Below are 14,855 nucleotides of genomic sequence, written 5' to 3' on the forward strand. Positions count from 1 at the left end.
TTTTCAGATGATAATGAATGTCATCTGCTGGTCACAGTGGAACAGTTCACTGGCAAAGAAAAATGTATTACCTGAAACTAGGGCTCTACAAACTGAAAGTATAACAACATTTAGAAGAAAACTGCTTCTTGGTTTTTTCTTCTCTCACAACCTCCTTTAAAAATGCATAAGAAACCTATACTTAGACTGTTGTTACATAAGCACAATTATATTCTTTTCTCTTATGCTTGGAAAGAGCATCAAAGTTTCATGCTACAATTCTTCAGGTTATGCTCTTTGGTAACAAATTTGTTCCAGAGAGCTGTCAAGGGTCTTGAGGCTATTATTAACAGAATAGACTGTCTTCACTGCTTGGAAGTTGTAATTCGCAGCATGATGTTTACTTTCTTTACAGATTTAGGGCCTCACACATTCCATCTCTAACAAGAGTAAGGAAAGAGGTAATTTTCTCTTACATTCCATCTCAACCCTCTGGTCTCCTTTCTAATTATGCATTAAGTCCAATGTATCTACATTACTGAAGGCTGTTTCTCTTTTTTAAATGTTCCCTGAAAATTTAAAACTTTTAGCAACAGATAAAAAGTGATACTGGGCAAGAAGCCATACAACTGCATTTCAGCCTTTGTGGATAAACCAGGTCAAACATCAAAACAGACATTACAACATACACTGCTGTAGCCAGAAGCTTAGATGAACATTAGGCAATACGGTATCACCCGAATGCAGTGTAAATGTGTTCATTTTTAAGGTAATTAGGAAAATCCTATGCTAATTAATAGAATAAAAATTCTCATAGGATAAACAGTACTACAGAGGTTCTAGGCACACATCCAAATTAACAAAATATTTTTTGTTTAGCTTCATGCTGATTCTGCAAATTCTACCTTATTATGCTAATCTTCTGTGTATTACTCAAAACTTTACAATTCCCTTTTATTCCTAGAGATTATGTTATATATGTAGCTACTGCAACAAGTAATGGAAAATTCTATGGTATTATGACTTGGGAGGGTACTGTTGCTTTAGAACCTGGAAGAAGCAGCTACCTTTTGATTCCTGAAAGATGATCTTTATAAAATGCTCTTTTGCCCCTTTCTGGAAAGCCTAGCAGACACCCAACAGGAAAATCTTTCTACTCTCTCACCAGATTTATATATATATATACACACACACACACACACACACATATTTGTTATTTATGATGAGCTATACTCATTAAAACAATCATATTTCAAAGCAGGAATCCTATATTTTTTTCAGGATCAAACAAGTAGGTAAATGCATAAGTCTTTTGCGGCTTTAATAAATAATTGACATAGCCTAACCTGTCTCGGTAGAAACTTTACCACTGCATAATAAACAGTAAGTCATTATTGGCAGAGAGTCTCTTACTGTTAAATTTTCCCCACAGCTGAAATCTTCACAGTGGAATTATAACATGTAAAAATGAAAACCAAATAAATATTAATACTAACCCTTCCAGAATACCCTACACCAACTCTAATGAGGAACTCATTCACTTTGTAGTGAAACAACAGGCCTACAAGAAGCAAAACCTGCATACTTATTTCATAAGCTATCAACTATAAAATAAAATAACAGACAAAATTTTAACTTCAAAGGATTTTATTGCACATTTTCAACTAGTATTCTTTCTACTTTATGTCACTGAAATCAACAGTCAACTGGGAAAATTGATGCCTATCAAATATTGCTGGAACTGGGGACTGGGGATTTTATGTTTTGAGTCATCTCAGACTTGTCCTTAAACGAAGGAAAGGAAATGCATCATCAGCTCTCTCCTGGGCAACACAGTTTAAAAGTAGCAAAGCATACACAGCTATCAAAATCCTTTGTGGCAAGATGTAACAATGCACTTAGGCACTTACAGTACTAAAACGCATACTGGCAGTATTTTCTTCACACCTATGCAAAACAGATTAGTTTTTCTAATTCAAATGAATAATGTATACTTTTTTTTTTTTTGAGTCAGTACTCATTCATATGCTTAATTTAAAAAATATATTTAAAACAAATTAAATACAACCACCCACAGAATTTTCAGCATACCCCATCAGCACTGCAGAAGCTAAATGTACTTAATTCAAATTTAGGTGTGCCATCCCCTGATAGCATGAACTGTCTGCCAGGAAATTCTTCATGGATTCAGGGACATATACTGTCAGAGTTTCACTGTTCATGAAGAGTACAATAATATTTTCAAGAATAAATACATATTTTTAAACAAATTCTCTCACCATGTATACTCAGAAATTGTGCTTCATCTGTAAATGTGTAAACGTATAAAACCCCTGCCTGAGTGTGCATGGCACTGCATCTGAGCATGCACTGCATAACATAAAAAAAAACCATTTATTTTGCTATGCACCTTCATCAACTACAGAATCACAAAGCTTGTAAGACTAATCAGTGATTATTTGTTCAGCTTCTTAAAGATTCAAATTCTGTCTTATTTTGGTCTAAGATGCCAAAATATTGTTACTAAGCTGTTAAGCAAACAACTTTTAAAGGGCTCTCTCCTTTTCATTCAGTAACATACCAGCACAAAAAGCTGCCACAAAGTACCATCTAGACAAAAATATCCACATACATTTCCCAGCAAAGAGCCCACCTGCCTCAGAAGTGAATTATGTAAGAACTAATAGAGCAGCTTAAGAATTCAGACAGTAAAGACAGTCTCAAGGACCCAGTAAACTATGTGAACTTTTAGTCTTTTCCTGCTACTCCTGAATACACATTCAAGGGTGAAGTATAACAAGAAGTTTACAAATACTACCTCTACGTGAGACTACCACATTAATTTAGACCATTCACCAACATGGAGTTCCCTTCTCTACCATCTTCTAGTTATTCCTTTTCAAGATTTCACACTTTGACATCACATAAGATATTAACTACAGTATTAAGACCTTTGCAGATATGTATTATGGACAATCATGCACTATTTTATAGATTATTTTATTCTAACAATTATCTCAACTTTCACCACCAAGTAAAGATGTTCTACTCCTCCACTAAGCTGCACATCTATGCTGAGGATTTAACATAATTTTTCAAATGCCTTTGTTTGGTGTTGCTTTTAAAAACAATTAAAAAAAATATTGCAAATTTTCCAAAATAACCAGAAATCTTCTTAATTACTTCTCCCAAGAAACCCATCTGTTCTATAGAAATAAAACAATTGTCAGTTATGTATATGTGAAAACAATGGATCTGTGGAAACTATAGATACAGTTGTCCCCCATAATAAATAAGCTGTAAATGTACACAACGGGAAATAATTCTCTTGCTAATTTGAGTTTATAAAATGGGACTTTTATGATCTGTAAACATACTTGCAACTGTACCAGTCAAAAGAAGTCATTAAGTGTACTGCTCACCAAAACACATATCAAATACAGCATTCAAAGCATAGCAAACTGTATTTTTACGACAGCTAAACAAAACTAGGCCATGTTTCTTATTTCAAATAAGACTTCATTCCAATTGTACTTCATTTCTATGGACCTTTTTGTACTGCCTAATAATTAATTTATACATACTGGAGCAACAAATTCAGTATTATTGGGCTTTCCAGTTTATTGAATAACAGGCACTCAAACGGCCTCTTGGCAAGTCTGTTCATACTTCATGTTTCACTGAGCAGGATATTTGTTTGCCTTCTAGGACCTCTGTCCTCCTTCTTAGACAAGTCTTGTGCTGTGCCTGTTTCTTCTTCTCTTGGTACTCAAAACGCCACAGAGCCTGGGCACTTTCCTTCCTCTAGAAACAACTTGTCCCTGCTTTGTCTTTTAATCACCACATCATACCTTGGCCATTTAAAGCATCCTAAACTAGCTAAATTAATTCATCCTATATTATCTAAAGCTATTTGAATGATGGCTGCTACTGGGTTTGATGCACTTCCCCTAGATTATTGCCTTTTACTAGCTGTAAACACTGTACTGTTCAATTAGAACCCATTGATACTAAGAGAAACATCAAGAAAACCTGAAATTCCTAACTTCCTGTTACCATTAAAAGACATTTAAATGAGGGCTAGAGGTAGAGTTTGCAGGATTGTTAAGGGAAGACTATATCAGCCTTTAGAAATCAGCCCCATGACATTTGCTTCCTATGCTTTTTGTGCTGTGCGTAAAAAGCCAGTTCTTATGGAAAGGCAACGCTTTTGTGGATGATATTTTTGTAAATATGTCAAGAAAACAGTGTAAATACCCAGAAAATAGAAAAAACTTCCCACTCCTAAATACATTACTTATATCCATGAGGAAGGGAAGAGAGAAATTCTAAGGAGTTCAAGCTCAAAACATCAATTAGTATTATTCAGAGGGACTCACTATATGTACAAGAATACCGCTTTCTGTAAGACATGAAAAACTCTCACACTCAGTTAAGCAGAACATTAGCTTCAACCCCTTTCAGCTCACACAACTCCCCAACTAGCAGATTTAAGGCAGCACAAAAGTAGACTGCACATAATCATTGCTTTACGAGATCCTTGCATTGAGGCACAGAGAACCATAAAACTCCTTTTGGCTTATAATTACTATTTGAAAAAGCCAAGCCAAAAAAGAGAAAGGAAGGACATCTTAAGCTACTAATCATACTGCGGGAAACCACAATATTACTCCCATCCTCCAGCTATTACATCCAAGTCGGTTTGTTTAGAGAAAACAGACTGGAGGCATCAGTGTGGTTCAGGATTCAGGCATAAATTGCATGTCCATCACTCGTACCTGCAAGTTTTCAGGTCTTGTTCACTTAATTTGTACCACAAGCTGAATTCCTGTATCTCTTTCACCACAATTAAAAAAAAAAAAAAAACCCAAACAACCACCACCAACAACCACCACCATTGTAAACATTTAGGGTTGGTTTGTTTGCTTGTAACAGACATTTAGATACTGAAGTTGCAAACTACTTATTCGAATGGAGAAATCACAACTCGGGTTTTGTTTGTTAAATAACAGAAATTTTACAGCTTTGGATTATATTTCTTGATTGGATGGCCTAAGTTATTACGAGTATGAAACAAATCATTAAAGATAAGTAGAGCATTTTGAAATTTGTCTTGCATTGGTTAGTTGCTAACAGACATAATGTATGCACATGTATCACATGTACTACTCCTTCATTCAGTGCCATCATCTGGAGTAGTATCATCACCTAATTCCCCAAACATGCTAAGTTTTATTATTATGCCTACTAATACTGTAATTCTGTTGGTTTGGGGGATTAAGTACAAGGATCACAATCAGGTCGGATGGCTATGGCTACACATCTGCATGTAGGCTCAGGATTTATACAGGGCTTAAAAAGAATAAAAATTTAATCTATGTACATAATAAATAATATTTACAATTATATAAATCATGTTGCATAAAACTACTATAGAGAAGCATTTTATTGTGAAAGAATGATTCATTGAACAAAACCCTGTCTGGTCTATGCCTATGAGGACTTCCTCTACATATGTCTAAATTATGAAAGTAATGTGGAAGTACACATGAAATAGTTACCAACTTTTCATTTAAATTATTAAAATTGATGATCTTAGTGAATGCTAAATGGAGTCCTCTGAACATGACATTACATAACATTAAGTGCCATCTTTGCCATTAAATATGAACATTAATTTTGGCAACATAACACAAAGGCAATTAAAACTGCCTCAGAGGTGGAGCTACAAAGTCTTGCCAAAGGCCTCACAGTATTTTTTTACTTCTTTAGAAGGACAAAATGGAAACATAAGCACATAAAGAAATGACTACAACTACCAAAAAAACCCCAAACAAATACCTTACTGTATGACAAATGCCCAGAACAATCCAGTTTCAACAATTCTGATTTGATACTTCAGTGTGAATCAAATTTTCAAAAACTTAGCATTTCATTATGTCAGTAACTGCTCAAAAAGCATCTACTTGTATCAATACACTAATGGATACCATGTGCATTTTGTCATACATTTGGATTTAATGCAATCAAAAACTGTTCAAGTACAAGTACCATTTCTTGGCTGTCAGAAACAGTTTCAAGATTATTTGCCATGGCCACTGAGAAGATGCTCAAGTGTTTGCTGTGCAAGACAAAAAAAAGCAATTCTTGCCTTCAGATCTTGCACTCTGGAAGACAAATGGAAAAAAATAAAAAAAAAATAGAGGCTTTCTCCCCAGGGCAACAAAGGTAGAGGAGTTCAAGTCAGTGCCCCTGCCCACTGTTTAGAATGACACCCTTCTTGACACATCTGTATAGAATTTGACTGCTGGCACAGAAATTCCTTGTGTAAATACTAGAGAATCATACTTTCGTGTAACCTTGGCTGTTCCTGGTGAGCATCTCTCTCTACCCTCCCTCCCCCCATTCTCCTCTTCCAGCACAGCCACCTATCCAGCTCCTGGGTTTTTTTGTGTTGAAAACTGACCAAAAAAGGGCAAAGAATAAAAGACCAAGAACGGGTACTTGGCAACACAAGAAACAGCGTGCCAATCTTATTATCAGGCTTTATTTTCCAACCTCTCACACAACAGCAGCATCTAGGGACCAATAAAGAATGGAACATCACTGATACACATAGCTCAGGGTCACTGAACAGACTGCCCCAGCAGACTGGCCCACAACAGTCCAGCAAGAAGTCTGCAGAGCCTCTCCTAGTGTTGCAACCATGTCCTGTCACATGGGAGAAAAGCAACAAAAGTGGCTCTTCAAAGATAGAAATGAAAAAAAAAAAAAAAAACCAAGTTACCAGAGTTTCTGGATTCTCAGTACTGTAACTTATTATATACAACGTAATTCAGAGCGCAATGGGAAGTTCACACCATAGAATCACACAGGGCACCACCTTCTTAAAAAGGAAAAAAAAAAAAATATTAAAAAGAGGTTGTTTGGGGTCTTTTTTTTTTCCATTTCTTTAAAAACACCCACTATGTTATCCTTCCCTCTCTCAAGTCCAAATTGATGAGAGGTCAAGGGTGGACCGGGACTACAGTTTTTGTCAGTCCTTTTTAATGATGTAAAGCAGTTGTTCTACACCTCAGAGCATTGTGGAATTAAAGTGTGAGTTTGCCACCTGCCATAAAAATGAGAGAAAACAACACCTTATGCTATTAGAAAAGGGTAACAAGCACAGGTAACTCACTCTCAAGTGTTCTGCTGTGCAGTGGTTCACAAGTGATCAAAACCATGTTTGTGACTGGCCCACAGCTGAGTGTTTTTCTTTCTGCACCACAGACAACTATCATATTCAGGAGCTGCTAAAACACAGCTCCAGCTTGTTTGCTTTTCAATATGCTGTGCATTATTTAGGTCTAAAATAAACCTACTTCAATGGCAGACAGCATAATCTTTTAATGAACGGACTTCCTCATATTAGCTATCTGTTTATATAGAAAAGGCAACAATCTAATTTTCAAATATAAGGAAACATATCGTAAGTCATTGAGAAAACTAGTAATAATTCCTGTTCTGATAAAACGGATGGGTCTTCCACATAAGGAATAGATTTAAAAGTACCACAAATATTGATGACACAAAATTACATACAGACCATTGTCAAAAAATAAGTTTATGTTCTTTTCTGCCCTTTTTTCTTCTCCTGACACTCACTGCTTCTTTTCTTCATTTTAGTCGAGAAATTAAAATTCATGCTATAAATTTAACAAGACATAATGGATAAATAATGGGATGAAATAAGGAAACTAAGCATTTTAAATTGTCTTCAGCATGTCTCTGGGTTTTCTTATTCTTGCCATTGCAACTTTCTGAATGCTAAAAATTTTTTATGGTATTCCTAGAACAACATCTACTTTGAGATAGATCTGCTTTGATATTGATAGAGATTAAAATCCAATTATTGAGCTAACACTTGAGCTAATACACCTCTATAGATGAGGTAGATCATGTGTTTATCTTGTTCTAACTCAATTATTCTATACGCTGAACTGTCTCCTATTGATAAAATGACACAAAATTTAGACCTGACATTAGGTTTGTATTTATGCTGAATGAAGTGTTGATGGTTCAGGGATGTTTTAGTTACTGCTGAGCAGCACTTAAACAGTCAATGCCTTTTTCTGCTCCCCACCCCACCAGCGAGGAGGCTGGGCATGCACAAGAAATTGGGAGAGGACGCAGCTAGGACAGCCAATCCCAATTGACCAAGGGGATATTCCAGACCATATGGTAGGTGTCATGCTCATAAAGCCGGGAAAGAAGAAAGCAGGGGATGTTTGGAATGATGGCATTTATCTTCCCAAGCAACCATTATGTGTGATGGAGCCCTGCTTTTCTGGGGATAGCTGAACACCTGCCTGACAATGGGAAGTGGTGAATGAATTCCCTGGTTTGCTTTGCTTGTGCATGCAGCTTTTGCTTTAGTTATTAATCTGTCTTTATCTCAACCCATGAGTTTTCACACTTCCACCCTCCCAATTTTCTCCCCCACACTGCCAGGGGGGGTGTGAGTGAGCAGCTGTGTGGTTCGTAGTTGACAGCTGGGTTTAAAACATGCTACCAAGTTAAAAAAAAAAAAAAAAAAAAAAAACACGACAAAATGAATGAAATAAGGACAGTGTAAAGTGTAAAATAGCTTTTATCCCATTATCAGCCAGAGGTAGAGAACAGTCCCTGGCAGAACTAAAAAAAAACTATTACAAAGATGCATCCTTGATTTCTCCATGGCTGTCACTGTAACCAGTATGGGATGTAGTCACTCTGCATGTCCCTCACAAAAACAAACAAATTCATTGGATTAAATAATTCATTTCAAATCAATAATACATTTGCTATATAATGACCCATGACTCAGTTTAGGGTCTCACTGCCTGGGAGGCAGCTTTGCAGAAAAGGGTCTGATGGCATTAAGGTGGGCACGAGCCCATGGTGTGACTTGGAAACAAAGAATATTGAGTACAGCCTTCCATGCTGTACTAAAAGTTGCCTAGAGTCATCAGTTTTCCCCTTTACTCAGCACTTCCTAGACTATATAGAATCATAGAATGGTTTGGGTTGGAAATGACCTTAAAGATCATCTAGTTCCAACCCCCGTGCCACAGGCAGGAACACCTTCCACTAGACCAGATTGCTCAGAGCCCTGTTCAACCTGGCATTGAACACCAGGGATAGAGCAGCCACCTCTCTAGGCAGCCTGTTCCAGTGCCTCAGCATTCTCATAGTAAAGAGCTTCTGCCTAATGTCTAATCTAAGTCTCCCCTCTTTCAGTTCAAAATAGTTACTCCTCATCCTATCACTACATTCTCTGAAAACAAATCCTTACCTGTCTTTCTTGTAGGCCCTGTTTAAGTACTGGAAGGCTGCTATAGGGTCTCCTGGACCCTTCTCTTCTCTAGGCTTAACCTACCAACTCTCTTTCTGTAGGAATGAGCAAACCAATGGACAAAAACATTCACGAACTTAAAAATATAACTGTACGTTGAAATCTGATTCCATAAAATGACATTCTGTGATAAGATGCATTTCTTCTCAGAAGGAGTCTGACAGCAAATGTAATAGTAAAGGATGTCTCTCCACTTGTTCCAACTAAACCAACCTCGAGCCTAAGAACAAGTTCTAAAGTAGCTCCAAATATTAATTCATTCCCTATTTAAAATTCAAACACTTCATAAGATATACAGAAGAACAATATAGTTACACAGCTAAGAAAGAGAGTATTTTTTCTCAGTAAAGTTATTTGAAAAGCATGGTTTATTTCCCAAAAGAAGACAGTGGAATTTGGAAATAGTTCTGAAATGTGAGCACATGTGAACTGATAATGCTTATTAAAGTGCTTGCTAATTTAGCCCAACTATCATCATCCATTTTTCATTAGTATGTTGTTTTCAAAATTTGCTGTTCTCCTCCAACACTGACAGAATCTATACAACCACCTATAAACACGTGTGTTGTAAGCTTGAATGGAAGAAAATAAAATTAATAAAGCAACTTTCATAACAGGCCTGCCGGTGGTGTTGCAATAGGATAAGCATTAATAGTCATTAGTTGCTACATTATTCTATCAATATATATCTACAATTTGACGATTATTTCTGTAGTGTGAATGACCTTAGTGAGAAAGTGCATGCGAAAAAGCTGCGATAATAAACCATCAGCTATACCACTAGGAGCCACATCTTGAAGGATACTGGAGAAAAGAAGTGGATTGTATCAGGCATTCTCAAGAATGCAAGTCTAGGATGATAGCTGAGGTCTATTACCTGTATTTGGCCTACTACTGGTGCTTGGTTTCGCACTTCATCCTTGATACCTGTAATTCAGATGCCACACTACCAAACTGAAGTGCATTACAATCCATTACAACTGGAAAAAAACAGCCTTCAAGACATGCAGTAAAATTTTTTAACTGCCTTATGAACTCCATTGAAACCTTTTTCAAATTATCACATGCCTCTTGTAATATTTCCTATGCTCCTCCTTACACAATAAATAGTAACATTGTATGGACACAGATATTAGGAAGAAAAACATATTTTTTTTTCTCTTATTTACAGTCAGCTTTGCTTTAAGGATTTGGTAATTTTATGGCTCCCTCAGTATTTATTATCTCCAAATGACTTCAAGCAAGCTCATCCTAGAAACTGTCAGCCCTTAAAAATTAAAACAAGGATGAGCTGTATGGGTTTTCTCGTTTGTTTTTTATTTTTTCTCCAAATTCATGCAGATTAAGCAGAATAAATACTGCTTTACAAAACACTGAGAAAAAGCAGATTCAACAGGGAAACATAGGAGATGAATACAGTGTAAATTTCACACCCCTTAAAGGCAAGAATGTTCAGGAATTTTATATAGTGAAAGAGAGACTGTAGGTTTAATATCCAAACTTACTGAATGATAATAAATTCATTAAATAGATTTTTCTGGGCTTCCAGGCAGCTAGCACAGCAACCATGTCTATCCCAGCACATTTTTATTGTTAAAAAGATCCACTTAAAACAGAGAGTCATGAATTAATTCATCTAGATCACTGCTATTATAATGAATCATTAATATACTAGTGAAAAATTTATTATTATGAATAATAGATTCAAAATGATGACACAGAAAATGAAGCTCTACTCTTCAAGGTATGAGACAGAAGCAAAGTGATGTTATGGAAGCTGGCAAGGTAAAAAACTATCATTTTTGTTCTAAATCTCTAAAGATGTCTTTCCAGATGCTTTACCTTAATTTTATTTTCTCATCAGACATTTCTATTTCAGCTGAAGAAAAACAAATATAAGGAACACTCTTCCTTTTGTATAAATAAAACGTCCAAGTATACCCACTGTGTTGGTCACAAATCAGTTCTGCCATGAGGAGGCACATTTTTGTCTTCGAAATAATTATTTGAGCATACGTGATTGCGGGGAAAAAAAAAACAAACAAAAAACCTCCTTTGCAACAAATGGCAAAGTTAATTTTCCAAACTACTGTATCTACTGCATATATAGCAGAGTTAAGCAGGCTTAGATAACAAACTGAATAGACGAGAATTTTGATACCTACAGGATTATTAGGCTCAGTCAAGGAATAAGAGGGACTGAAAGTAATCATCACCTCAACATAAATGTTACAGAATAAAAACTTACCACAAACAGATTAAATGTTCTCTTTCCTGTGGAGTTAAAAATCAGAGTAATCAAATGTGCCTTTGAATTTGAGTACACAAGAACTAAACTGCAGCTTACTACAACTGAGTTTGGACAAGCAAAATAACAAGTGTATTACTGATATGCACTTCTGCAGCTAGCTAAAGTGAGCCCAAAACAGAAACCACAGCATTAGAGTTTAGCCAAAGGGCCATAAAAAAGGAACAGTTAATCTTCAAAGGGGCACTAAATATTCCTTAAATTATTGATAGATTTGATTTGTCCATTCTCCTAGAACAATTTGTGTATTGTACATCAAAGCAAGCAGTATTATAGCTGTATCTTCATTCATACATGACACTTTAAACACTCAGAAGTACCTTAGAATTTGATGTGGATTCCAAAAAGCAAAGCCTGTTGCCAAATCCCTCTGCAGCAAGACACAATTTCTGTTGCTCCTTGTGAACAGTTGCAGTGCACTGCAGAACCACTTCATCATCCTACCAAAGAAACAGACAAGTACAGAGCAGTGGTTATGCTTCTGGCCCAAGAAGATCTGGGGAACTATTTACAAAATCATTGCTAAACACAGAAAGATCTATCCCCAAACACAAGCAGAATCAAATCTCCACATAATTTTTATTTTGAATGTGGCAAATCAATTAAAATAATTCCAATAACTACATGTGCTTTTCCTGTTTGCCTGTTCTTGTAACAAAGGTCAGTATGTATGAAATAGAAATGTTATGGGACTAAATCCTTGTAGTAACATAGACGAAACTGATCTTGTCAACAAACCTGAAAAAACAGAAGCAGACCCTTATGTAAATCCTAGTCATTTAAAGTAACATAACTATGAACTACAGAATCCCTTTGCAGAGATCTAGTTCAAGTTAAACGATTTGTAATAAATCTGTTTCCTAACAATTTTGCTGTTTAAGAATAGAAAACTTTTTTTTTCTCTGCATTCTTCTCACTCATTTAGGAAGCAAAATTAGAGTTTCCAATTATGAATTTCAAATGAATGATTATGAAGAGGCCATACTGAACACTGTAAATAAAATGTAATACAAAAACAAAACTACCAGATGAAGCATGCAACTGGAAGCAGAACAGGATGAGGCTACAAAAATGCACATAGTAAAGAATGCATGTTTACCCAAAAAAAGTGTTCTTACAGGCAGCTTTTTACAGTTTTACATTAACTAAAATGCCTGAATTCAAACTAAACTGAGTAATTTGAAGCCATTTTTAAGCACTTATCCTGAATTAATCTGGACTTCTATTTGCTTTAACTTACTGCAGTCTAGTAATTAAACTAAATTAAGTTGTACTTAATTCTGGAAAGGAGATTAAATAGAGTTTAATCAAAAACTTTAAAAAGTAATTCGTGTTACCTTTTTTAAATTGTCCTCATGTGGCAAACTCTAGCCCTAAGTGCAGGTGAACCCATTTCCTTGTATACCAATAACAGTGCCCAAGCTGCATTCCACTATCAATTGTAAAGTAAAAAGCAGTAACTGTTTCCAGTCAGACATTAAATCCAGAAAATGTAATACGTGCACGCGTTTATATGTTCAGTTCACAATTGTAAATGTAATACTTGCACACATTTATATGTTCAGTTCACAATTGCAACTAACAGCAAAATCCCTAAAGGCCAAAAATCAAGGACCTAGAAGACTGCATGTACAGAGCTTTGCTGTGTACTCTTTGTATAAGAAGCATCTAATAAAGCCAAGGGCACATGGGGTGAGAGAGTTGGTTTTGTTTTTTAAAGTGTAAAATTAGTATGCCCTAATCTTAATTACACTTGATTCAAATAAAAGTTTCTTTTCAGGTTAAAAAAAAGTGGTGCTAAATTGCAGCTATATAAACACATTCTTCTTCCTCTTTCTCTTCCTAGCCCTTCTTCCTAAATAACCACACTAGCAGATGGACACTCTGGCTTCACAATCACACACTGTGCTAGAGTTGTCTACAGAAAGGGTCACTAAAGAAAATGCTAACATCCCACCTCCATAGCCAGAGGCAGACAGCATAGCAAAGGCTACTTTCTCCTGAAAGTACTGCCTTATTCTCTACCATTGTACGCCGTGCTTTTAGAGTAAGCTTGAAAAGGGTTCTACAGAGTCCATCTACAAAAATTATTCTACACTGACAGCAGCAAAAACACAACTTGGTTTGGGGCAAGTCCCTGACATACTTAATTTTTAGTTAATGATCTAATGCATCATATCACTTCCTGCAAATTAACTGTGCACAATCACTATGCATACATGCATAATGTAACTGCTGACTGCTGGAGAACTGAGACAGGAAAACTGCTAAATTTCTTGACACACAAACTTTCTCAACTTTCATTTTGCAAATATTTTTTCATTTGCTGTGCAGTGTACATGGCTTTCTTTGTAAATACACAGCTCGCAAATAAAGACTGATTTCTTTAAAAATGCTAACTAATTAATAATGAAAACTAATCACACACTGCACACCCCCCACCCCCCCATGCCCTTTTCCAAAGTTAATTCCTGGGTTGGCAGAACATACTCATTAAAACAACAAAACAAATTGAAACACTATTTTGCTCCATTTTCTTTGTTTTGCATGTACACAGTTACCATAAACATTCTCTTAATTTAGGCCACAGAGTCAGAATGTTGTGGAACTTCTCACTCAAGGTGAGGTTGATGAAATTGGCACAGGACATTAAGACAGACATGATGCCATTGTCAGATCAAGTGAAAGGTGACTGCAGATAATCAGGTGTTATACACACCCAGCTCTAAGTTACTTTGCATTTCTGTGCACATCAGTACTGAAGAATCTAATATAAACTCTACCTGGATTCAGTATTCTGACATTTACTAACTACGTGTCCAGAAGATTCCTATAGACACACAATTTGATTGTGTTACCAAATTACATTAAGATACCTAATTCCATTCCATTTTTTTAGAACAGACTGCTAAGTGAGTAAGCATCTCAGCACTGTCTTTCTAAACTTGTTTTCAAAACAGCAAACATTACCCAGTTAAAGTATCAGGAGAGCTAAAAAAATGCCTAATTTCCTTATTTGAAGCCACACCACCAGAGACCTCCTTCACTGAAGGTCACTTTGCTCTTGTATGAAGAAAGCTACAGTGTGCATCATGTTACATGTCTATTAAAGTAAAATATTTTTCAGATATTCTTAAATCTTGAAGTCTGAGACATCTCAAACTGGTTCATTTCTTCCTGTTACCTTTTGAG

General features: G+C 36.0%; 1 protein-coding gene across 4 annotated transcripts in view; it reads right to left on the minus strand.

Moving 5' to 3' along the window:
- RYR2 (ryanodine receptor 2) overlaps positions 1–14,855 on the minus strand; it is a 380,163-nt gene that overhangs the window by 273,477 nt on the left and 91,831 nt on the right. For all 4 annotated transcript variants that reach the window (XM_065680202.1, XM_065680204.1, XM_065680203.1 and 1 more), the window contains exon 2: positions 11,984–12,103. In XM_065680202.1, the coding sequence (XP_065536274.1) occupies positions 11,984–12,103 (120 nt within the window). The remainder of the gene's footprint in view (positions 1–11,983; positions 12,104–14,855) is intronic.

This window comes from Lathamus discolor, chromosome 5, assembly GCF_037157495.1.
Source record: "Lathamus discolor isolate bLatDis1 chromosome 5, bLatDis1.hap1, whole genome shotgun sequence".
Lineage (NCBI taxonomy): Eukaryota > Metazoa > Chordata > Aves > Psittaciformes > Psittacidae > Lathamus > Lathamus discolor.